Source organism: Pteronotus mesoamericanus, unplaced genomic scaffold (genome assembly GCF_021234165.1).
Source record: "Pteronotus mesoamericanus isolate MK-2021 breed Mesoamerican mustached bat unplaced genomic scaffold, CSHL_Meso_final contig_26, whole genome shotgun sequence".
In the NCBI taxonomy this organism is placed as follows: Eukaryota; Metazoa; Chordata; class Mammalia; order Chiroptera; family Mormoopidae; genus Pteronotus; species Pteronotus mesoamericanus.
In genome coordinates, this window is record NW_026555109.1 from 1,128,194 (window position 1) to 1,153,111 (window position 24,918).

Genomic DNA, 24,918 nt, shown 5'->3' on the forward strand with positions numbered 1-24,918 from the left:
AAACATGCAATGGGAAGGATTACATGAGGTGGTTTTGACTTCTTTATTCTTACCCAGACAGGAAGCAGAAGAGCCATACACTTTGTTAAACTTGTCAGCAGTCAAGTAAAGAAAATAGAAAAGTGATCTGGGTTAGCAATCAAACAGCTAACTTCCTATCATGTACCATCACCAGAGCAGAAGAAAGATGAGGCCAATGCTGGAACGACACCTGTCCCCATCCCTTAGCCAACCATCTCCTCATTGTGTTATTGTGTGGAGTAGAACAGGGCATGCATGGAATATCATGGCAACATGCTGCTGAGTGATTTCAAAGTGACACAATGAGAAGGCGCAGTATTCATAAAAATGGACCACCATGAATGGCAAACAGTGACGATGTTTAAATTATCATTCAGAATCTTTTACACATGTAGAAGAGACCATGGCAATTTTCTGTAGAGCATGGCATGACTTTCCACAGTGCACATAACAAAGAAATATTGCCTCTCCCACTTTCCTATGCTCATCTATTTTTAAAATGGTCAAAGGAGGCATAAATTTATATGCAAATATATACAAGGTGCTTATAAAGATGGGAGATTTTCATTTTAAAAATTAAGCATATAGCCATTAAAAAATGAGTTAAGTTTCACAAAACCCAATTTTAAAATATTTTGTTGGGGCAGAAAACTATAGCTTCCCACATATACCATGTTCAGCTCTGTGGTATTTTATTCTATTTTGCAAATTTCCGAATGCCATCTTGTGACAGAGGTGACCATTACTGCAAGGAGGGTGCAAATCTTGCCCAGTTCAGTGTGCTTCCGTTACACCCACACGGTCAGCCCACCTTCACAGGACAAAGTCAAAAGGGATTTATCCTATAAGGATACCTTGTGTATACTTGTATTTGATACTCAAAATCTCAAATGTAAAAATTACTGTTATGAAAACAATAAAAGAATTAAGATTAGAGAACTTTAAGTGCCATCACATTTCAATTAAAAATAGAAAATACTAATAGGAGGAAAGCATAAAATATTCTCTCTCAATTTGCTCTTTTTAAAAGAAAACATATACCTTTATTTAACATAAATATAATTCTGAAAATTTCTCAAATAGCCTAACAATATTAACATAAAAAGCAAAATCTTCACATTCAAACAGAAGGTCTATTAAACATCTCTTTCTTATTTCATTGCTGTAAAACAAAATTATAGATAAGAGAAAAAATCTCAATTACAACTAAATTTCAAAGTTTTTCTTAAAACCAATGTTTACTTATAATTACACTATCAAAAACAACAGCATTAGAAAAATATGATATTTAGACCAGGACCCCATAAATACATTATCACAGCATACACAACATGGAAAAAACAAATACACACAAACTGAATGGCTATGAGGCAGGAGGAAGAACTTGGTAAGGACATGGTATGCTCTGGGAAATACCTCTAAAGAAGTAGCTGCTTAGGTGCCCGACAGCAATGAGTTTCTAGCTCTCCTCAAACTCAAAGCAGGACCAAGGGTATGCTGTGGGACAGGGCAGTGTGGATTTATGATACTTCACAAAGAGTTCTGGTCAGATAAAAAACAAAGGGCATGGATAGCTTACTTGAAAGTGGAGGAGAAAAGGCTAAATTTTAGAGGTTTTGTGAAAGTCCAAACAAATTTGGGATGGACTGAAAACATTCTTTCATTAAGGAAGAAGAAAAATAGTTAGATGAGAAATTAGTGTCTCTGTACTTGGGAGGTGAAATGGTGAAAAATGAACTTTCAAAGTAAAACAGGGAAAGAGAAATAATTGGGAAAGGAGAAAAGAGCCAGAAGACACATCAAGAGGAACTGGGAGAAGAGAAAGAGAAGACAGAAGGCACAGAACATGAAGGAGAATTTGGAAGCAAGGGTAGAAGTGTAGCAACAGGCCACAAAGGAAGATCTTTCCAAGAGATATGCATCAGACAAAACAAGACAGAAGGACTGTAGGCAAAGGATGCTAACAGATTTTACGGCAGCAACTTAAAAGACTTGTCAACTGTCTTCATGGCTGTTTATAAGAATTCCAACGGCCAATCACCACAGATGACAATTCCCCCACATTTAGATCCAAGTAATACAGAAAATGACATAACACTTTAAACCAAAATCCCCACAGTACCTGGCTATATATCGCTTCCCCATGTACTGGAACTGGTGCAAGCAGACTCTGCAGACAGGATGAGAGGTTATTAGGGAAACAGAAGATAAAATTATTTTCAATGTATTGTTTTATTTAAACCCATGAACAATAACACATTCAATAAATTCTTACTGGCCCCTTCTGGTTTTCAGAAATTGTCTGGAAGGCCTCTCCAAACCAAGAGAAAATTACTAACCTGCAAAGGAGGGCCCATATTATGCTGCTGTCAGTACTGTGGTGGGAGGTTAGAGCCACACAGACGAAAGGCCTAGGACTCATAGGATTGTCCATCCACTCAGGGTTTAGACATTGACTCTAGGCAGTTTGCCTTGGAAACCGCAATGGAAATTGTATGCACTGCTGCACTATTCTGAGTTGCTTATTTGTTTTCAATTCAAACATATTTAAGGAGCTCTTTCTTTTGGTTTAAGTAAAAAGACTGGTCCCTTACAGATATAAGTATGTAGTTTTTGTTTGTTTGTTTTAGAGTATCCATAACATTGATTTTTTTAAAAAACAACATATATTTAATAAGAGGCAGTTAAAATAATGTCCAGTAAGTTCTGATGCTGAATCTTGCCTCCCCATGTGATAACTACCACCTTTAACTCAGCAGAGAGAACAGTCATGAGACTATGAGCCAAATGCACAAAGCTCAGAACACCACAGGTTTCCACCTTAGTTTGTGCAAATATATTTGACAGCAAATCATGACCCCACTAACAGATATAAAGCTACTTATAGTTATGATTTACCCAATGATTGTGAACAATCATAGTACTACAGAAATAATTTTTTTACTGCAGAAACAATAATGTGTTTGACCACGGGGTGTTGCCTGAGAACCTGCTGGGGTCATGGAGTTTACTTTATATATAAATTTTTCAAAAACCCAAAAAATTCTGAATTTGGAAAATCATCTGGCCCCAGCAGTTTTGGATAATGGATTGTGGATTCTAAAAGCAATGAGCTTAAAGGAAATAAGAAATTGAAACTAAAAAGATAAAATAATATTGGTAACATGTAAAATTTTACTTATTATAGCAATTTTTCTGTCTCAGTTTCTGCATCTACTTAAGTTACATTCAACTTAGAAATGCAGCATCCACCCCATTCAGCTAATACATATTCTGTTATTTTATTAAAATGGCTTGTATACATAAGTAGTTACCTCTCATAACAACCACATATCTAATAATTTAATGCTGGTCACTGACCACTAAGTCATAAGCACCTGAGAGCAGGGCTGGTCCAGTAGAAACAACTTAAGAGTAGGTATGGATGTGAATATACTACATTCTTGATTCAACTACATAGTATTCTTCATATCTCTTGACTAGCCAGGAAAAATCAAGAGGCAATTAGCAAAACAAAACTACTCACTCAGATATTGTAAAAAAATCCATAAGTTCAGATGTTGAAGCCTTGTTCCAATATGTAAACAAAGCATCTAGAAAGTAAAAATTTATCTGGTCATAATCATGATGTGTCTTCCATACATTATAAGATGAGAGATTGTAGAGTGTAGTCCTCCAAACCCTGCCCCCTTTTATAGCTAACCACAGTGACCAATCTATACTGGATAATATATATAATGGTCTTATTCAATTTGAAGATGCTACATTTGAACACCTGAATTTTAATTTCTTCATACATCATCTAGTGCTATATAATACATACTTAGCTTATACATAATGTGCTCTTAAGTGGACCAGAAACTTCAAAGAATAAAAGTGACCATACAATTTAAAGTCAGGCTCTCTCTTCACCTACTACAGAATCCCTCACTAGTGGGAAATCCGTTGAAAAGTCTTGCAGGTACATAAGTACTCCTTTCCTGACACACATGCACGTACACACACACACTCTGAAATGAAAGTATGCATACTACACACACTGTTTTGCACTTTAAGTTTTAATTCAACAATACAGCTTAGCTCTATCTTGATTTTTCTCAAGTTGCTTAATATTCCACTCCATGGATGCACTATAATTTAGTCAGTCCCTTATTGATAGACATTTACTTGTTTTCCCTCTAATCTTTTGCTATTATGAATTATGCTTTGATGAATATCCTTTTACATGGGCCTTTGCACACCTGTCCATCTACATCTATAGGATAAATTCTCAGAAGTGAAATAGCTGTGTCAAATGCTATGTCCATTTAAAATTGTCACAGATATTGCCAAATAACCTTCCAAACAAGTGGTGTATGGGAGTGCCTGTTTCCCTACATGATGAAAAACTCACACTTCTTCCTCTTCATCAAGAGGACTTGGCATACTTGTAGTTAAGGCAAATACTGCAAATTTACTTATAGGAACCATGTTCTGTGTATGACCCTTATCCATTTAGCACATTGCATCACTCTGTTATCATTTGATAAACATTTTTGCATTCATATATTATTTAATATTGAGGTTGAGAAACAAAACAGGTGAAGCAATTTCTATCAGAGAAAAAGCCATTGATTTTGGGAGTCTGAGACTGAGTGAGAAGGTGGCTGCAGCGATGCTGATGGCTTGTGAAGATGCACAGCCATGAACTTTTACTCTATACTGTCAAAAATGGTGACATACAGGGGAAGCCAAGGGATATATATCAAGAATCTGTTATGTGTGGGCACTGTGCTAAGTGGTCTCATGATGTCACATATAGCTTGTCATTGAATTTTCACCAAAATCAGAGGCAGAGAATTTCAGTCTACAGAGAAGCTAATGAAGGCTCAGAGAAGCTAAGTAATTCTCCAAGTTAACAGCCTAAAAAAATCATGGTGGAATGGGGATTTAAATGAAGTACACTTGATTTTAAAAGCCACATTTGGCTTATTAGCCCACTCACAAGGGTGGGTCAAGAAACTTTCATTTTCCAGGGATTCTGAGTTTATATTCCATGGGTACAAACTCTGGTTACTTGAAGCCAGTCATCCAGGTGTGCTGAGAACCCAGGGAACCAAATGAATGCTGGTGGGTCTCTCTGGCTCAACTTGCAGACATCTGGGGTCCCCCAAGCACATGCCAGACAGATCCAGTCAGCCAGCAGCCAGCTGAGAGGCACCAAGATGGCCTTTCCTTGCTCTGAGTTCAGGCTATTGGCTGAGAAGAGGGGAAAGACAGAGTGACCCTCTATGAAGAGGGGAGGAGGCACAGGAAGGCACAGAGAGTAAGGCCCAGTGTGTAGAAAGTGCTCATTAAATGTGGGATAAAGAAAAAAGTAGCCACAGAGTTACACAATCAAGTCTGGCATCTGTCTGGTCCACTAGTCTGAAGCCAACTTTTCCACTGCATTCCATGCACAAAAATCCATTCTAGGTAAGTATTAAGGTTTAAATGTGAAAATTTAAATATTATAACCTTTAAAGAAAATACAGGAAAATATCTTCATGATCCTGGGGATAGGTAAAGAGTTCTTAAACATAACACACAAAAAGTTCTAATTATTAAGGGAAGAAATTAATAAGTTCAGATAACTTTTTAAAAATTATAAAACTCTTAGATAGGTTATTGCAGTCTTAAAATATGTGCATGACTTTCTGAAAGGCTGACTTTAAAGGATGACTTTCACCTGGATGTAAAATTTCATTATTTGTCTTTAAAAGGAGTTGTGTTCTAGTTATAGATCATATTTATTATTTGAAACTTAAAATATTAAAAACACTTTCAACAAAGGAAACAGGATCATAATGCTGGCTATAAGTCCCTACTATAATGTAAAGTTTAGAACTTTTGACTTAATGGAAAGAATTTCAACTTTATAAACCAAATATCAGAAAAAGTGTCCAGTGCTTTTGCATTTGGTCATCATCATTCGAAGAAATCCTGTTTGTTGGTTCTTTTCTGTAAACAGATATTTTAAAGTAACAAAGGAATAAAATAACCTGGTCCTAAAGCACTTTAAGGACAGGTATGCTGTTCCTAACTTCTGAGTCATAAGGTTGGGCTGTTTTACTGCTAAAATGGAAGCTCAATATAAAAGAAACACTACTTGCAGGCAAGAAGTACCCTCCATGGGGTGTTCAATGACCACACCCTACTGCCTTCAGAAACAGGCAGCACAAGTGTGCTCAAAAAATGACATTTTGTTTTCAAAAGTGAGAGTGAGTTCATTTTCACTCAATTGACCTTAATGAAGCTCACCGTACACTTTCTGATTTGTCACATGGAAAATAAGACAAGATTTTTGACCAAAATAAGAAATGTGACATTGTACCATAGCACAATGTCACATGATTGGTTATATCACAAAACCAGAGTTCAAAGTGTCCTGTCATGGATATTTACAAGCTTTATGTGGTACCAATAAAGCACTAATGGTTGGGGTTATTTCCATTACAAAATGTGGTTGTCAAACCCTTAATCAGAAATAATCTACTATGATATTGCTATTTCCATTAGAAAATAAAGATAATACACTTTGCTTTCAGTTAAGCCAGGGATGTCACACACTCTAAATGGAAGAGATACTGAAGTTCTCCAACACTGTATTTTCTAATTCAAGAGACAGACTAATAAAGTTATGCAAGTTACCAGTAAGTTTGTTTAGACAAATGAAACTTAAAACAAAATCAAAAGCTACTTTATTTACCTGTGGCTGTGTCCTTTAGTTAAGATGGTAGGTCTGAGTTTAATATAAATTTATAAAATAGGCCCATTCACATTTTAGAACTCATTTTCTAGATTATAATAATTAATAAAAAATACTTTTCCAAGTTAAAACATTTATTTCTACTTCATTTAGAAAATTAACATGTTTTTAAAACAATGAAGAAAAGTCCCTTTAAGTCCTTATAGCTTTTCAACCAATTGCAATTTTAAAGAAATAAACCAAATATTGAACCGAGGAAAGTAAAGCAGATATTTTCACCTTTACCTACCATCAGACATGCTTTTTAAGATGTAGAGGAAACACATCAGCAGGCTCTTAATCTCAGACTGGTCAAGTTTATCACAGCGAACCACAGAATTTCCCAAAGTGCCACTTTGTTGGTGCTAAAAAAGGAAATAGAGGTGGATTTTTCTTCTTCAATAAGAGGTAAAATTAGTTTCACTTTTCTCCCTTGGAAGAAAAACATTCTTAGAATTGAGTCTAATTATTCAAATTGGAAACTGTAAATAATTTGTAGGCACACCTTCACCAAATATACACAAGCTGTTCCACAGAAGCTCTGGCTTGTCTCCCGTGCATACTTTCCTCAGGGACAAGCCAGAAAGCACAAACCTTTCACAAACTGGATGACCATTGATTTAGTTACCAGCTTAGTTCTCAAATATCAAGTAATACCTCATGCAGAAAAGTATGTGTGCTGAGATCGAACACAGAAATGATGATTCAGAAGACACAGCAGAGCCAACCACATTCTCGGGAAAACGTCAGTGGCTGAAACAGCAAATGAAGTCTATGGTGCTTCTGAGTACCAGTCACAAAAGCCTGGAGCTGAGTCACTGTCATTTAGTTACATCCTGGGGCACTGCTGGGAGAACCAATGGGCAGGTGCCCTCTACTGACAACTAGGGATACCTCAGCACAGAACTGCCAAAGACCGGAAACTGATGAGGTCATTCCATCATCAGCTTAGCTCAACACTGCAAACGTCAGAAACCTCAGGGTGCAGGGTGAGGGCAGTTTTGCCACTACGCAGCAGGTTCACATATTCAAAGGATTCACTTAAAAAAATAGAACAAGAATCTCATGTCAGGATAAACACAAGAGATTTAAAAATCCTCAAAGTTGTATTTCCAATTGAGATCAGGAAATTTTTTTGCCAAAGAATTTTGCCAAATTTTTTGACCAAAGAAGATCAGGGAAAAATTATCTTTCCTTCAAGGTATAAGAGGGCAATTGAAAAAATAAATATAATAAACAAGTTTAATTAGTAACATCTGTGAATATTTGTATTTAAGGAAGAAATACAGGAGCCATTAGTGGCAAAACTGTGGTGCAGATGGCATCACCGGGCCCACCCACTTCATCAGAGCCACTAGGAGAACTCAGCACTTCCTGCAGCGGGAGGGAAGGTGCAGCATGCAATGTTTCCTCTGGCAAAGGTGGAATTGTTAGAAGGGAAAAATCCACAGTGACCCGGTTTTTCCTGACTGACTGGCAGCTCTCCTCCTCGCCAGCACTGCGTATGACACAAGCCGAGTGCCTTCTGAGCAGCTTCTCCCTCTACACACGAAAGCATGTCAAGGGTCAAGGGAAAAGTTCAACATGTCATGACACACACCACACCGCGATACACGCACCTCTACAGAACTGCAGTTAAAGATAATCATTTCAATGCCAGCCATGGAAATGCGTGATAAGATGACAGATCTGGTAACGAGGAAGGACGTTTCTCATATTTCTGAGAACTAGGAATATATCATTAAATGGTTCACCTGTTTATTCCTATACGTGCTTGCCTATATCTTGAAATAAATTAGGACAGCAGTGGTCAAGGTGAGACCAGGTCATGGTTCCCCGTTTAAATCCAAGCCTCATCCATTCCCACAAAGTTTCAAATAGTCTGAACCTTAGTTCAAGACAGAAGGTTAAATATGAAGATTTGTTGGACTGGGGTTGGGGGTGCAGTGTGAACAGAATGATTTCAAATAAAGCTTTATCACTGAGTCACCTGTATGTTCAATTAATCTTTTCTGGAGCTGGCTTTGGATCCAGCTCCATCCAATGCCCATTTGTATGGATAGCTAGCTGTGTTATAAATGCTGTTCTCCAGCATAGAAACTGCAGGGATTTTAAATGAGTGGCATTTTTATTTTCTTAGCTGTCCAATCTGCCAGAATCAATAGCTCAAACTGTAAACACTGCCCTGATCTGGAATTCTGGAAACAAGAATTAGGGGTTTTAAGGAATGGGCCCCATCTTTAGTTAATACTGTGATCATCTACCCCGGGTTAACTGAGTGTTTTTAAAATTTTTTAATTTTTTATTTTTAAAGATCACGCAATGAACAATAGAACATGAAGTATGTTTACTGTGGGATAAATCTATCTGTTAAAAGAAACACAAGTTATATGAAAAAAAAAATTACCTTGTCCAGGGAATTGCTTTTCTCACTATTCCTTTCTGGAAGGCTGTTTCCCGAATCTGTGCTTATGAGGGAGCCTCTTGAATCAGTATTTCTCACACTGTTGATGTTTGGAGTTGATGTCGTATACGGAGAAGCTAAATGGAAATTAAGCCATGAACAAAGATTAGGTGAGAGAACAAAATAAAGACAAGCATTGAACTTAAAAAAAAATTAGTTTCATGGCACTTATTTTTTCTGTTAGGAATTTGGTTCAAGAATTGCATTCAATCACCTATAGGGTAGATAAAAATAAAATTTAATCAAAAACATTCAGACGTAGCTACCAATTCACTTAAAAGAAACCACTTTGCGAGAGGAGAGAAGATGGTGGAGGAGTGAATGGGAGTCACGCTGACCTCCTCCCAAGACCAAACTGGAATTGCAACTAAATAGTGGAGTAATCACCTGGAAAGCAGTGGAGCGATAGTGGGAGAGGAGCCTTGGTGCCGCAGACAGTGGATTCTACTCTCACACATCCCAACGGGTGAGAAGTGCGGTGGAGGCTCGAGAGGGTGGGCTGGGTGCCCACCGGCACTGGCACCAGAGGGACATTGAAACGGCCAGTTAGCGTCCCCCGAGAAGAACGGGGTCTGAATCATAAACAGGACCCACTAAACTACAGCAGCTAAAACCAAGAAAATACAGACAAAACGCAACCCCGAAAAGCTTAGGGGCGCTCTCTGCCAGAGACAGGTGGCTTGGGGATGCAAAAAGACATTTAAAGGGCCAATGCAAAAGTTGCAGTGGCAGCCACCCTCCTTGATCTCTGGGTAGAGGTGGCAGCAGGGTGGGCTGGTGCCTGGGAAAAGATTGGTGAGGAAAACTTTGTGAAGAGAACTGACAGGGTGCCCGGTGGAGCCCCGGTCATGGTGCGCGTCCCACTCTGCAGCTACCATCTCGCTCAGGAATAAGGGAATTAATTAACCTGCCTTTTGTGCGCTCCGCACACAGCTTGTACGCATGTAAGCTGTGGGGCTGAGTGCAGACTGGCTGGGAGAGCCTTGAGGAGAGACTGGAGACGGAGGCGCTGGGGAAAGAACGGGAGGAGGAACCGGGGAGTCCCGACTCCCTCCCCGTTCTGTAGTCTCCATTGTGGGCTGGAAAGGCGCAACCCCAAAGAGGCAGTAGCGGGGCGCGCATGAACCAGACTGCCTGCGATTGAAACACAGGCCTTGGCCGAAGAGGTCACAGAACTGCCCAGAGACCCCTCAGGAGAGACTAGAAACGGAAGCGTTGGGGAAAGAACAGGAGGAGGAACTGGGGAGTCCCGACTCCTTCTCCTTGCCCTAGTCTCCATTGCGCGGGAAGAGGCCACACCCCCAAAGAGCCAAAAGCTGAAAAGCAAACATAGACACCACAAAAGCACCCAGTGCAGGCGCGCACACGTGCGCCGAGTGACCAGTGAGGGCTGGCGAGCATGTGTGTGACCAGCGTGGGCTGGCGAACACTTGCACCGGCCGGCCGGCAAGGCCTCCCACAGATTGGCACCGATACTGCCTGTGAGGGAGTTCACAGAATGGCAAGGGCAGGTGTAAATTGACCCGCCCGCCCACGATTGCTGATCGGCCCACAAAATTAGTATAGCTGCCCAGAGTCCCTGTAGGAGACACCAGAGACAGTATTAACCGGAGAGTCCTGGAGCTGACTTCCTCCCATTTCCATTGCCCCATTTGGCGAGGGCAAGCAATGCACCCAAAGAGCCAAAAGCGGAAAAAATACACAATAGAAGACCCTAAACTGACCAGTGCGGCGGAGCTCGCCGGCCAGGGAGGCCAGATAAGTATGCGAGGTCGCGAATAAGCCCCCTGGTCTGGGGCAAGCACATGCCTGCCCAGGCAGGCAGGGGATCGTGCTCCGCTGGGAGAGCGCTCAAGGAGCCCGCGTGAGAGTGCAGAGAGACCCCAAAAAATAGCCCAGCCCTGATCGAAAGGGTCACAGAGCTGCTCCAAGCAGGAGTCAGACACAGGCATTAGACTCCTGGAAGGCTCAAACAAACAACCCAAGGTCCTATAGGGTCAACAACTGACATCATCAGAGGCAGGCCCAGAAAGAAAAGGACAAAAATACTTAACAGACTCTCACAAAAATGGGAAGAAAAAGAAGTTCCCCCCAAATGAGTGGAAAAGGGGACTCCCCACAGAGAGAGCTCAATGAAATAGAAGCAAGGGAACTATCAGATACTTAATTCAAAACAATGGTTCTAAGGAAGCTCAATGAGCTCAGCCAGCTCAAAGACAATTATGAGAAACTGCAGAGAAACTATCAGGATCTTACAGCAAACTATATCAGCCTGGAAAAGGACATAGAAACTATCAAGAAGACACAAGAGGATATGAAGAATGCCATTTCTGAACTGAAGAACACAGTAGAAGGAATCCAAAGCAGGCTGGATGAAGCCAAGGATCGAATCAGTGAGATGGAGGACAAGGTAGAAAAAAGCTCCCAGAAAGAACAAGAAATGGAAAAACGGCTCAAAAAGAATGAAGAGGCATTTAGGGAAATGCAGGACGACCTGAAACGTAATAATAGGGATACCAGAAGGAGAAGAAGAGGAGCAAGGGATAGAGAACCTCCTCGAAAAAGTAATGATGGAAAATTTCCCTCATTGGAGGAGAGAAAGGGTCTCATGGATCCAGGAGGCACAGAGGACCCCACTCAAGAGGGACTCAAAGAGGTCCACTCCAAGACACATCATCAATAAAATGGCAAATGTCAAAGACAAAAAGAGAATCCTCAGGGCAGCAAGGGAGAAGGAGAAAGTGACATACAAGGGGGCCCCGATACGCCTAGGAGCTGACTTCTCAACAGAAACACTACAAGCCAGAAGGGAATGGCAACAAATATTCCAAACCATGAAAAGCCAGGGCCTACAGCCAAGGCTGCTCTACCCAGCTAGGCTCTCCTTAAAATAGAAGGGGAAATACAGAGTTTCCCAGACAAGAGAAGACTAAAAGAATACATCTCTACCAAACCAGCACTCCAAGATATGCTAAGGGGACTGGTTTAAGCAGATGAAGGAAAAGAATGAGACAGAGAGGAACACAGGCACAAAGAGAAAAGATGAGTACATTTCTTTCAGTAATATCTCTCAATGTGAATGGACTAAATGCCCCAATCAAAAAACACAGGGTAGCTGAATGGATAAGAAAACATGACCCACACATATGCTGCCTACAAGAGACCCACTTTAAAGCAAGAGACCTACACAGATTGAAAGTAAAGGGATGGAAAAAAATATTCCAAGAAAATGGGCATGAGAAAAAGGCCAGGGTTGCTATACTTGTATCAGACAAAGTAGATTTCAAAACTAAGGCCATAAAGAGAGACCCAGAGGGGCACTTTATAATACTTAAAGGAAAAATCTATCAAGAAGACATAAACATTGTAAACTCATATACTCCCAATATAGGAGCCCCCAAGTTTATAAGGAAATTGTTGGATGACTTCAAAAAAGATATAGACAGCAACACACTGATAGTAGGGGATTTCAACACCCCACTGTCAAAAATGGACAGATCTTCCAAACAAAACATTAATAAACCTATTGTGGCGCTGAATGACACACGGAATCAAAGAGACTTCACTGACATATATAGAACCTTACATCCCAAAGAAGAAAAATACACATTCTTTTCAAATGCTCATGGCAGTTTTTCAAAGATAGACCACATGATAGGACACAAAGCAAACCTCAGCAAATTCAGGAAAATTGAAATAATACCAAACTTTTTCTCAGACCACAAGGGCTTGAAACTCGAAATCAACCTCAAAGAGAAACTTCAAAAACTTGCAAACTCATGGAGACTGAACAGTAGACTATTAAACAATGAATGGGTCAATAAGGAGATAAGAGAAGAAATCAAAAAGTTTCTGGAAACAAATGAAAATGAACAGACAACAGTCCAAAACCTATGGGACACAGCAAAGGCAGTCCTGAGAGGAAGTTCATAGCAATACAGGCTTACCTAAAAAAGATAGAAACATTTCAAATAAAAGACCTAACACTACAACTTCAAGAACTGGAGAAACAACAGCAAATAAATCCCAGAGCAAGTAGAAGGAAGGAAATAGTCAAGATTAGAGCAGAACTTCATGGCATAGAGACAAAAAGAACAATTCAGAGGATCCACCAATCCAGAAGCTGGTTCTTTGAAAAGATAAATAAAGTTGACAAGCCTTTAAGCAGACTCATCAGGAAAAAAAGGAAGAGGACCCAAATTAATAATATCAGAAATGAAAGAGGAGAAATAACAACTGATACCACAGAAATACTAAGGATTGTCAGAAACTACTATCAACAATTATATGCCAAGAAATTTGAAAATCTTGATGAAATGGACAAATTTTTAGAAAAGTATAATCTTCCAACACTGAAGGAGGAAGAAACAGAAAGCTTGAACAGACTGATAACAGCTGGGGAAATTGAAGCAGTAATCAAGAAACTCCCGGCACACAAAAGCCCAGGGCCGGATGGTTTCCCAGGAGAATTTTACAAAATATTTAAGGAAGAGCTAACCCCTGTCCTTCTCAGACTATTCCAAAAAATCGAAGAGAAGGGAAGACTCCCAGACTCTTTTAAGAGGAAAGCATCACCCTGATCCCAAAACCAGATAAAGACCCTACAAAGAAAGAAAACTACACGCCAATTTCGCTGATGAACATAGATGCTAAAATCCTCAACAAAATATTGGCAAATCGCACCCAGCAATACATTAAAAAGATTATCCAGCAGGATCAAGTGGGATTCATCCCAGGGATGCAGGGATGGTTCAATATGCAAATCAGTAAACGTGATACATCATATAAATAAAAGAAAAGACAAAAACCACATGATCATCTCAATAGATGCAGAAAAAGCATTTGATAAGGTACAGTACCCATTTATGATCAAAACGCTCAGCAAAATGGGAATAAATGGGGCATTTTCAAAGTAATTAAGGCTATAAATGAAAAACCTACAGCCAATATCATACTCAATGGGCAAAAACTGAAAGCTTTCCCACTGAGATCGGGAACACGACAAGGATGTACGCTCTCACCGCTTCTTTTCAACAGCGTATTGGAAGTCCTAGCCGCAGCGGTCAGACAAGAGAAAGAGATAAAAGGCATCCAGATAGGAAAGGAGGAAGTAAAGCTATCATAGTTTGCAGATGACATGACAGTGTACATAGAGAACCCTGCAGACTCTACAAAAAACTCCTCAACCTAATAAGTGAATTTGGCAAAACAGCAGGATACAAAGTCAACATTCAGAAAACAAAGGCATTTTTGTACACCAGCAACGCAATAGAAGAAGAAAAAATCAGAAAAAAAATACCATTCGATATAGCAAGAAGAAAAATAAAGTACCTAGGCATAAATTTAACCAAAGACGTAAAAGACCTGTACGCAGAAAACTATACAACATTGAAAAAAGAAATGAAGGAAGACACAAATAAATGGAAGCATATACCGTGCTCATGGATTGGAAGAATTAATTTCATCAAAATGTCCACACTACCCAAAGCAATTTATAGATTCAATGCAATCCCTATTAAGATACCAACGATGTATTTCACAGAAATAAAACAGACATTTCAAAAATTTATATGGAACCATAAACGACCCCGAATAGCCTCAGCAATTTTGAGAAAGAAACACAAAGTAGGAGGGATCAGAATACCGGACATCAAACTCTACTACAAAGCCACTATACTCAAAACAATCTGGTACTGGCACAAGAACAGACCCATAGACCAGTGGAACAGAATAGAAAGTCCAGAAATAAGCCCAGGTCTATATGGGCATCTAATATTTGACAAAGGGGGCAGAAGCATAAAATGGAGCACTAATAGCTTCTTCAACAAATGGTGTTGGGTGAGCTGGACGGCTACATGCAAAAAATTGAAATTGGCTGACACCATACACAAAAATAAACTCAAGATGGATAAAAGACTTAAATATAAGTCGCAACACCATCAAAGTCCCAGAGGAGAACATTGGCAGGAAACTCTCAGATATCCCACACAGCAATTTTTTCACAGATATGTCTCCTAAAGCAAGGGACATAAAGGAAAGAATAAACAAGTGGGACCTCATCCAAATAAGAAGCTTCTGCACGGCAAAAGAAAACATCAGCAAAATGAAAAGGGAGCCAACCATATGGGAAAATATATTCGCTAATGATCCATCAGATAGAGGTTTGATCTCCAAGATATATAAAGAACTCACTCGATTCCACTCCTAGAAGACAAACAATCCAATCAAAAAATGGGCAAAGGACCTGGGTAGATACTTTTCTAAGGAGGAGATACAGAGGGCCCAGGGGCATTTGAAGGGATGCTCGGCATCCCTAGCCATCAAAGAAATGCAGATCAAAACCACCATTAGGTACCACCTCACACCGGTCAGAATGGCCATCATAAACAGATCAACAAACAACAGGTACTGGCGAGGCTGTGGAGAAAAGGGTACCCTAGTCCCCTGTTGGTGGGAATGCAGACTGGTGCAGCCACTGTGGAAAGCAGTGTGGAATTTCCTCAAAAAGCTGAAAATGGAACTGCCTTTTGACCCAGTGATTCCCCTGCTGGGACTATACCCTAAGAACACCAAAACGCCAATACAAAAGAACCTAGGCACCCAATGTTCATAGCAGCACAATTTACAACAGCCAAGTGTTGGAAGCAACCTAAATGCCCATCAGTGGATGATCGGATCAAAAAGTGATGGTACATATACACAATGGAATACTACGCAGCAGAAAGTAAAAAAGAACTACTAAACTTCGCGACAGCAATGGATGGAACTGGAGAGCATTATGCTCAGTGAAATAAGCCAGGGGGCGAAAGACAAATACCATATGATCTCACCTATAAGTGGAACCGAACCAACAGTACAAAGAGGCAAGGAAAAGAAGATCAGCAACACTGAAAGGAAAAGAAATCAACAGAGACATGAGGGAAGGAAGGAGGGGGGGGGCAGGGAAAGGGAAGGGAAGGGAAAAGTCAAGGAACATATAGCAAGGACTCATGGACAAAACCAAAGGGGAAGAGCTGAGGCAGGGAAGGAGGGAGGGTGCAAGGGAAAGTGGTGGCAGGGAGGCAGAGACAAATGTATTTGAAAAAATAAATTAAAATAAAATTAAAAAAAATAAAATGAAATAAAATAAAATAAAACATCAAAAAAAGAAAAAAGAAACCACTTTGCTAAGACTAAAGGGGCACATACAGTTTCAGAATGGGATAGAATAAAGACTTAAAAAATTTTTTAAAAGATAAAATCACCTATAATTATCAAAGAAAAAAGGTAAACCATGCAAAAAACCCGTAATATTCCAACTGTATGCTGAGGTGCCCTAGAAAACTCAGAGGGGTGTCATGGGAGAGTTTACATTTTCAGGGGAAACACAATGATACTTGACATCTGTTGGAAACTGTAGTTTCAACATTAAATTGTGCTACTTTCCTTTTGATGATATCATATCTTTGTGAAGCTCGGTATTTTTAGTGGTTGCTATGGTAAAAAGCAAGTATTGGGCAAAAATCAATGTGGAACAAAATGAGAAGGGCTGTGAGCAACCTGACTCCAAATTGAAAAAGCCAATAGGCACACATATTCCATTAGTAAGAGTTCTGGTTATTAAAAATAAAATACAAATGTTTTCTTTAAATTAGTACATATTTTTCAAATGCCTCCTAGGGTGTTAGAATATAAGTACTTAAGTTACTTGGTCCTAAGTGCCTAATAAACAAAGCTGTCAGGTGTTACTTTTAGCCTGGGAACTCCATGAAAAAAATTACTGTGACAATAATGAGTAATGTGAACTGAGATTGGGAAGCACTCCAATAAACAGTTACAAGCAGGAAGGAAATCTAACTTTGACATAAAATTTGTGACATCTGTGAAAAAATAGCATTTGAATGCAGAAATCAGCGCCCACCCTGGTACTGTGGAATTTTTCAAAGTAACAAATTTACTTCCTGCTCACATAAGATGTATGTAAATCACATAATTAAAAATGACTCTCAGATTTGTACATCCTGTACTAAACTAAACGCTTGCCTCCAGCACAAAGTCCTGGCTGGTCATGCAGATGGCATGAGGAGACTTTTTAACACTGTGCTCCAGCAAGCTGTAAGCATAGCCTCCCATACCCAAGCTGCAGATGCCTTTACCTGGCACCTCACGACAGAACAGGTTGGCTGTTTTCAGGTTTCAGCATGCAGATTAGCTGCCATGGACTAAAACACTTCTAAATTAATCCCTCCCCTTACCTAACATTCAGGCTTATCCACCACTACCCCTGAAACCGATTCAGCGTATCAAAACCAAGAAAAGAACAGCCAGAGGAACTTGAAAATAAAAGTGAAGGATGAAACATGTAAACCATTGGCCACAGGCTGCATTCCCCAAACAGAAACTATGTGATTGACCTTCACAAGGAGCTGGTGAAAAACCTATGAAAAAACTATGAGCTTTTTTCTATACTCAGGAAAAAAAATACATATTATGACCAAATTATAATTATAGTCCTCCTAATAATCTTGGACTTCATATTTAACATAGAACACAGAGCTCAAGAGAAAGAGGTCTTTAGTAAAATTTGATCCTAAATTCTCAGAGTTTTAGGCTCAGTTCCAGAATTATGGTCCCAGTCTAAGGTGAACCGATGGATATGCAGTAAATGAAAATCAACACACTTAGTAGAATTACGTTCCTTTATATTATGTGTGTTTATATTTAATATCCTGGGCTAGAACATAACTTTAAAATATTAAACAACATGTAAGTAAAATAAAAAGAAGTGTAGTTCACCTCTCTGTCCTTTATACAGGCATCTCAATGTAATATACTGCCTAGGTGATAAAAGGAACCCTGAGCCCAATCACGTCTAACTTTTAAAATGAATGTAATCTCAGCATATCTGTACCTACCAATAAATCAGTTTTAGAAATTTTCATGCACCCTATTCTAGAGACATTTAAAAAAAATTCTGCTGAGGGCTCATTCTCAATATGTATGGCAGGATTTGTTCTAAATGGAGATGTAAGGAGAAAGTCTGCTCTTGAAGGACAAGCACTGGGACTAAAGTTATCTGAAAACTCCTTGCTGAATAAAACAAAAGTTCCTAAGGCTACCAGAAAACAACTAGTAAACCTAGTTCACAGGTGGAGCTTCCCTGAACGGCATTCCTAAAAGGAAACAAGGACCTAAGTTTTTAAAAATGGAGGAAACACAGATAAAGCCTGGGCATAAATGTCTGTTGTGGTGAATTCCTATAAAAAGTGGATTCAGGCCTGGAAATGCAAGAAAGAGTGAGAAGACACTAAGTCAGTCTCACGTACTTTTCATAACTTCACCATGAACACAGAATATTGAAGATCATGCCATCTGAGTCATGCTGAATGGTTCATCTTTACATTCTCAATGTATCCCAAACCCTAGCAAGATGAAAGGGAAACTGGAGAATAAAGTCAGAACCAAAACATCACCTCATTCTATTGGGTTGGCCAAAAAGTTCACTTGGTTTTTCCCCATAAGATGGCTCTAGTAGTGCTTAGTTGTGCTTAATTACATTCAAAACAATTTTGTTAGATTGTGTTATGACAGCTGTCATATCAGTGAGTATTAAAAAAGACATCAGAATTGGTGAAAATTTGTGTAGCCATTTTAATATTGAAGATGGAAGAAAATATGCAACATTTTTGGCATACTATGCTTTACTATTTCAAGAAAGGTGAAAATGTAACTGAAATGCAAAAAAAAACGGTGTGTGCAGTGTATGGAGAAGGTGCTGCAACTGATGAAACATATCAAAAGTGGTTTGCAAAGTTTCGTGCTGGAGATTTCTTGCTGGACGATGCTCCCTGGTCAGGTAGACCAGTTGAAGCTGGTAACGATCAAATCGAGACATTAATTGAGCCCAATCAACATTATACCATGTGGAAGATAGCTGACATACTCAAAATATCCAAAGTTCTTAGTTGAAATGAAGTGTGTCTTTTATTTTATAGAAAAAAATGCAGACTTTTTGGCCAACCCAACAGTATGGTCATTTCTACAGTCTTGAATCCTACAGAGTACTGGTCAGGGAGTTAATATTTCAACACATTCCTAGGCCCTGGGACTCATTTAATTGGCAACTGAGAGTATATCACAAAACAAAAATAATGCTAAAGAATTGTGCTTATTATAATGGCAGTCAAATATTAATGAGTGTTTTCCATGCAAGTACTGCATGTATTAGCTCTTTATCCCTCATTATGAATTTGTTTCAAAGATGTGGACACAGGTTGAAGAGGAAAGAAATTCTGCTGATGGCAATTAGTAAATGGTGGAGTCTGGATCCAAAGCCACATCTGCCTGACTTAAAACCACTGCTGAGAACCACTACAGACAAGACCCTACAAGACAGCTCCTTTTCTAATCCCACAGCAGCGGCTGGACACATGGGCAGAGCAAGACAAAGAAGACAGAGTAAAGGTCCCAGGAGAATGGCTCATGGAAACACTGTGTGAGTGCTGTGTATGACTCAACTCGTTTAATCTTTATAACAGCAAAATAAGTAGGTATAACTGAAAATGTACATGAACATAAGTAAGATTAAGGATTGGTATTGGTATTGTAGGGTAAATTCAGGCATTAATATGTGATTTCCAGTTTTACATACTGCCCAGTTTCATCACTTAAATGAAATAGCATGTTAACAACAAGAACAACACAAGAAGTAAGGACATAAACTCAGCATGAACAACATTCCTGCAAATTCATTAGCTAAAAGGGCTGCCCTTTATTCTGTCCTGATGGCAAGAGGTTTCATTTATTCCAAGTGTTGTATAAGAGAAAGGGATAAAGACAGAATAGAAACGTTTCTGTGACAATTCTGTGAAGACATTTTTTGGTATCATTTTCTTTATGGAGGAGTTGGCACAGGGGCTCAATTACTCAGGGTATTAATAAGTATATTTCTCAGGCATTTTCTTTTGGAAAAACTACTCCATTTGGATCTGATTTATGCCATCTGTTTTCTTCCTCATGGGAACTGCTCTTACTTTATTTCAGATACAAAGACATATTCTAGGAAAGGTTTTAGAAAACCAATTTTAGGATTGCAATCTAGCCATAAACCAGTATCCCCTTCAGGAATTACTTTGTCACATTTCATCTAAATTGCTACCATTACAAATATATCTTACCATACCCTCACACAGACCTCCAAAGATATTCCTTTTCTAAAAGCATAAGCACTCCAATTTATAGATTTAAAATGGTAAATTAACTTAGGCATAAATAAAAAGCTAACAATACAAATATGGGATTAAGTGTACTATATTCAGAATTCATGAGAACCTGGGAGTCTTTATTTCAGTAAAGAGTTGAGGGGTTTTAGGCATTAACTATTAAAACCAGGAAAGCAATAATCAAAGCAGAAACTCAGACTTCGAAGTCCTAATTCGAAAGCTACAAACTATTACATTAAAGACACTTTCCGAACTAAACTACAGACAAGCAGACAAGATCCCCAAGCATTACCAATGCCAGAGATAGCGCCAAAGAGGTCCTTGTGCAGGTTGTTATCCAGTGTGTTTCCAGACTTCTGTGGCGTCACTAACGGATTTACAGCTGGCAAAATAAGTGATTCCTCCTTCACAGTCTGCCAAAGGGGAGAAAAAAGAAGAAATAATCAAAGATGATTTAAAAAGAGTCATCAACTGATCTTGGAAGTGTGAGGCCAAGTGTTAGAACAAGACAGAACAGCCTGACAAGTTAAATGTGCCTGAGTGGGAGAAGCAGCCACAGGATATGAGAGGGAGAAAAGAGGCAAGTGGATTAGAGGAAGAGCAAGGAGAAGGGAGCACAGAATATTTAAAGTGGGGAAGGGGTGGGCAGGGACCATAAAGTCATTTCTTTTCCCAGAATGTCTGGCACCTCTCCCTTTCCAGATCTCTGACATCCAACATTGCTTTAATTTATTTTGGTATTTTTTTTTTCCTTCAGAAAAAGCCTCACGTGCTCTTTCTAACTAGGACACTTGTTTTTCTCTCAGGTTGGAAATCCTCTTAAATGAGCAACAGTGATTTACAAGAGCCGCAGTGAAAAATCTCTGCAAGTCTGGAGCTTCATGTAAGAACTCTCAATCAGTGGAGAAACTATGTTAGCTTTGAAGTAATGAGACAAGAGAGATTTAACTTGGTACAAGCCAAGGAAAGACCTGTATTCTTTTTTCTCAGGACTGAAGCAGTACAGAGAAGTAGCATTATGCCCTGAATTACTTATTCTGATTAGAAAAGGTTTGGAGAATACACATGTGGAACACCATGTTGTATAGGGTGAGATTAGTGCGGTGAAGTTCATTTAAGGACAGTGAAACTTCATGCCTTTTGGAACTGAAAAAAATTCTATAAATATGGATCATCTCATTGTATTACTATTTAGATGTATTTGGAGGCAGAGAGTGAAAAATGGAACAATGCATCACTGTTTCAGGAAAAGGGACAGAAAGATGAAAAGAAACTCCCTAAGTGTACACTAGGTGACAAAGTGGCAAGATTAACAGCTGAGCTGGTTCAAGGATCCAGCATGAAAGGGAAAAAGAAATTGCTGAGCTGGAAACATCAGTCCAAATTAATGGCAGGTGGTCTCTAATTTAAAAGTTTTGAGGCCATTTCTGTGATCATTCTTTAGTCAACTTAATTTCCAAAACAGTTTTAAATGACTGCATGAAGATAATATAAATTAAGCTTGTCAGTTCTTGAAGGTGGGGCCTGTGTCACTCACCTTGACTATCTGACATCTAGCTTGATTTTTCTACTTCTACAGAGACTTCAGCCCAAAGGGGTGGTTTTTCCAAGACTTCATTGTATGTTACAACCAGAACTGGGGCTAAAGATTTGTAGAGTACACATGGAAGGTCCTGATGTCTTACAAGATATTGGGGCATAAGAAAATCATGATTTTATAATGATTTTTAACAAGAGTAGAAGGTTTACTAACTGATTGACCATATCTTAGCCAAAAATATAGTTTACTAAGTAGTTGCAATATTATAGTTTTAGTGGAGAGAGAGAGAGAGAGAGATCACACAGGTATGTACTGTGTTAAATAGTGTCTCCCCCAAATTCATATCCATTCAGAACCTCAGAATATGATCTTTGGAAATAGGGTCTTTGCAAATATAAAGATGTAAGGCAAGATGTGGTCCTCCTGGATTAGGGCGGGTCATAAATCCAATCAATTACTGGTGTTTTTTATAAGAAAAGGAGCGTACAACAGACCCGAGACACAGGCACACAAGGGAGAAGGCCACGTGAAGATGAAGGCCAAGACCAGAATGGTGCAGCCACAAGCCAAAGAATGCGAGGATTTTAGGCAATCACCAGAAACTAGGAGAGGCAGGGAACAGACTCTTCACCCAGAGCCTCCAGAAGAAGCCAACCCTGTTGACACCTTGATTTTATGCTGACAACCTCCTGACTGTGAGAGAATTAATTTCTGTTGTTTTGGCCACCCAGTTTGTGGTACTTTGTTAGCGCAGCTCCTGGAAACAAATACAGGCTATGTATATGTGAATATGTTTACGTACACTGCCAGGGTTCACGGGGAAGGGTGACACATCTCTCACATTGATCCGATGGACATTTTCAATCAGCAGACCAAACAGAGGCAGGTAGAGAGTGGCTATCCTTGCTTGATGGCTCTGAAACAAAGGCACACATTATAAGTTTATCCCAGGCTCTGAGAACTGAATGATGGACTGAGCTGGCACTAGCCATCTCCTGTATTCAGATACTTCCTATAAAGACTGTTATTAGATTTTATTGCATAAACAAAGTCTTAATGCTGTTAGCACTAATTTTCTAATTGTTAGTTTCTTTATATTACTTAAAATAAAGGACATTTATCAAACCATACTTCCTTGCATTGGGGACCACTCACTCTTGAAGCATATCTGTCATCAAAAGAATGTTTTATCAGCAGATTCTTGAGCACGCTGATGGCGATCAGTCGGACCTCCCTGAACTCCTGGAGAGCGGTCCCCACCTCTCTCAGTAACAGTCCCACCAAGAAGTGGTTTCTGCAGAACTCATCTGTTAATGAGTAGTCAAGCTGGAGGTCTGAAATAAGCATAGAAACTATTTTAATTAAAGAGAATGTACCATTCTTTGAATAAAATAAAAACCAAACCTACCCTGGGTGTGTCAACAGATGATAAGACTTGGCTTCAAATGGGAAAGGTTTGATTATTATCTAAAATATGGCTCTACTTCTTAACACATGGAGCTCTTCATGAAAACAAAATTTAAATACAAATAATTGCAGTGGATATTAAAGCATATTACATCCTATAAAATTTAGTGAATAGTTTTAGTACCAATTTTTAGAATATAGAACAGCATATATTACATGACAAATGTAATTTTGCTATTGAAATGAAATTTAAAAAGTTATTGGACTAATTGATAGTATTATAGAGAAGTAGTCCATGAATAACAAACATGTAATAAAAGAAAGAATAAGAATACATGGTGTACTAAAATGTTCTTTACTAAATGAGTTAATTTACCCATTACCTGACCATTAATGCCTATATATGCCTATTAAAATCCCATATGTTTAAAATTAACAAGTTAGCATATAACCTATTTATTTCATTATCACTGGAATAAAAAATGTATTTAATGTAGATTTTAAAAAATATAATCTTAATATTTCTGTACCTCTAAAAGCAAATAAAAAAACTAATATAAACTAAAAAGAAAAGGGACAAAACACCACCCAAATTACTAAATCATTATCAAGCTAAATGACAAAACTAAAAGCTCTTCTGGAAAAGAGATAGAAGCAAATGCAAAATCTGCTTAGAGAAGGCAAATAAAAACAGCTAAACATCACTCTGAAGCTGAAATATACCTTTTCAGTAAACTGTAACAAGGATTTTAATTATTATACTCAATCCAGTATTAGAGGAAATTCTAAGACCCCTCATTTGACTTTAATTCCCTATTAGTACAACTAAACCTATCCAAAATACCAACCCAAGTCCTGTGAAACTCTTACCGTTGGTATTTAATTAATTATCGATGGGAAAGGAGGAGCAAAGGTACTTAGACATTGAGCTTAATAAAATGGGCAGCATAAACCTGCTTGCTTAGCCAGGAAGCTACAGCTTTGCACCAGAGAGGATTTTAGCATTGTTCTGCCAAGATTAACACTCCCCCCTTTCCCCCTCTGGTACTGGATTAAGGGGTGCTGGGGGAGGTGCTTGACCATAGAAGCCCATCAGTCTAACTAGGGGGTGCGGACCTATCCAAAGCCTGCTAAATCCTGGGAAATTGACTAGTTGTTTGGTAAAAATCACCTGGTCAGTCCCAAGCCCAAACTAACTAATTCCAGGGAGACAAAGAAGCTCATGCTCGCTTGCTCTCCCTCTTTCTCTCTCTCTCTGTTGCTCATGCCCCATACTTGCCTCAGGTACTTGCATGTCCTTTCTCCATAGCCATGTGGCCTTAGCAGACATGCGGCCTATGGCCATGCAGGCTCCAGGAGAGAGCTTGAATATCACAGGAGGGCAACAGACTGCAGCTGGAAACACACGCTAAGCTAGCCAGGTGCTGAACTGGACTGTACACTAATATGGAGCAGAGCTTCTGGGCACTGGCTTTCATCCTGGACCTACTGAAGACAAGATTCGACCTTTTCCATGGCA

General features: G+C 39.1%; 1 protein-coding gene across 2 annotated transcripts in view; it reads right to left on the reverse strand.

Moving 5' to 3' along the window:
- Positions 1–24,918, reverse strand: part of DOCK9 (dedicator of cytokinesis 9) — a 354,061-nt gene that overhangs the window by 68,390 nt on the left and 260,753 nt on the right. For both annotated transcript variants that reach the window (XM_054574328.1, XM_054574327.1), the window contains exons 31-37: positions 23,148–23,326; positions 22,795–22,908; positions 20,745–20,865; positions 9,195–9,328; positions 7,038–7,152; positions 3,548–3,614; positions 2,144–2,191 (exon numbers count right to left, since the gene is read on the reverse strand). In XM_054574328.1, coding sequence (XP_054430303.1) covers positions 2,144–2,191; positions 3,548–3,614; positions 7,038–7,152; positions 9,195–9,328; positions 20,745–20,865; positions 22,795–22,908; positions 23,148–23,326 — 778 coding nt within the window. The remainder of the gene's footprint in view (positions 1–2,143; positions 2,192–3,547; positions 3,615–7,037; positions 7,153–9,194; positions 9,329–20,744; positions 20,866–22,794; positions 22,909–23,147; positions 23,327–24,918) is intronic.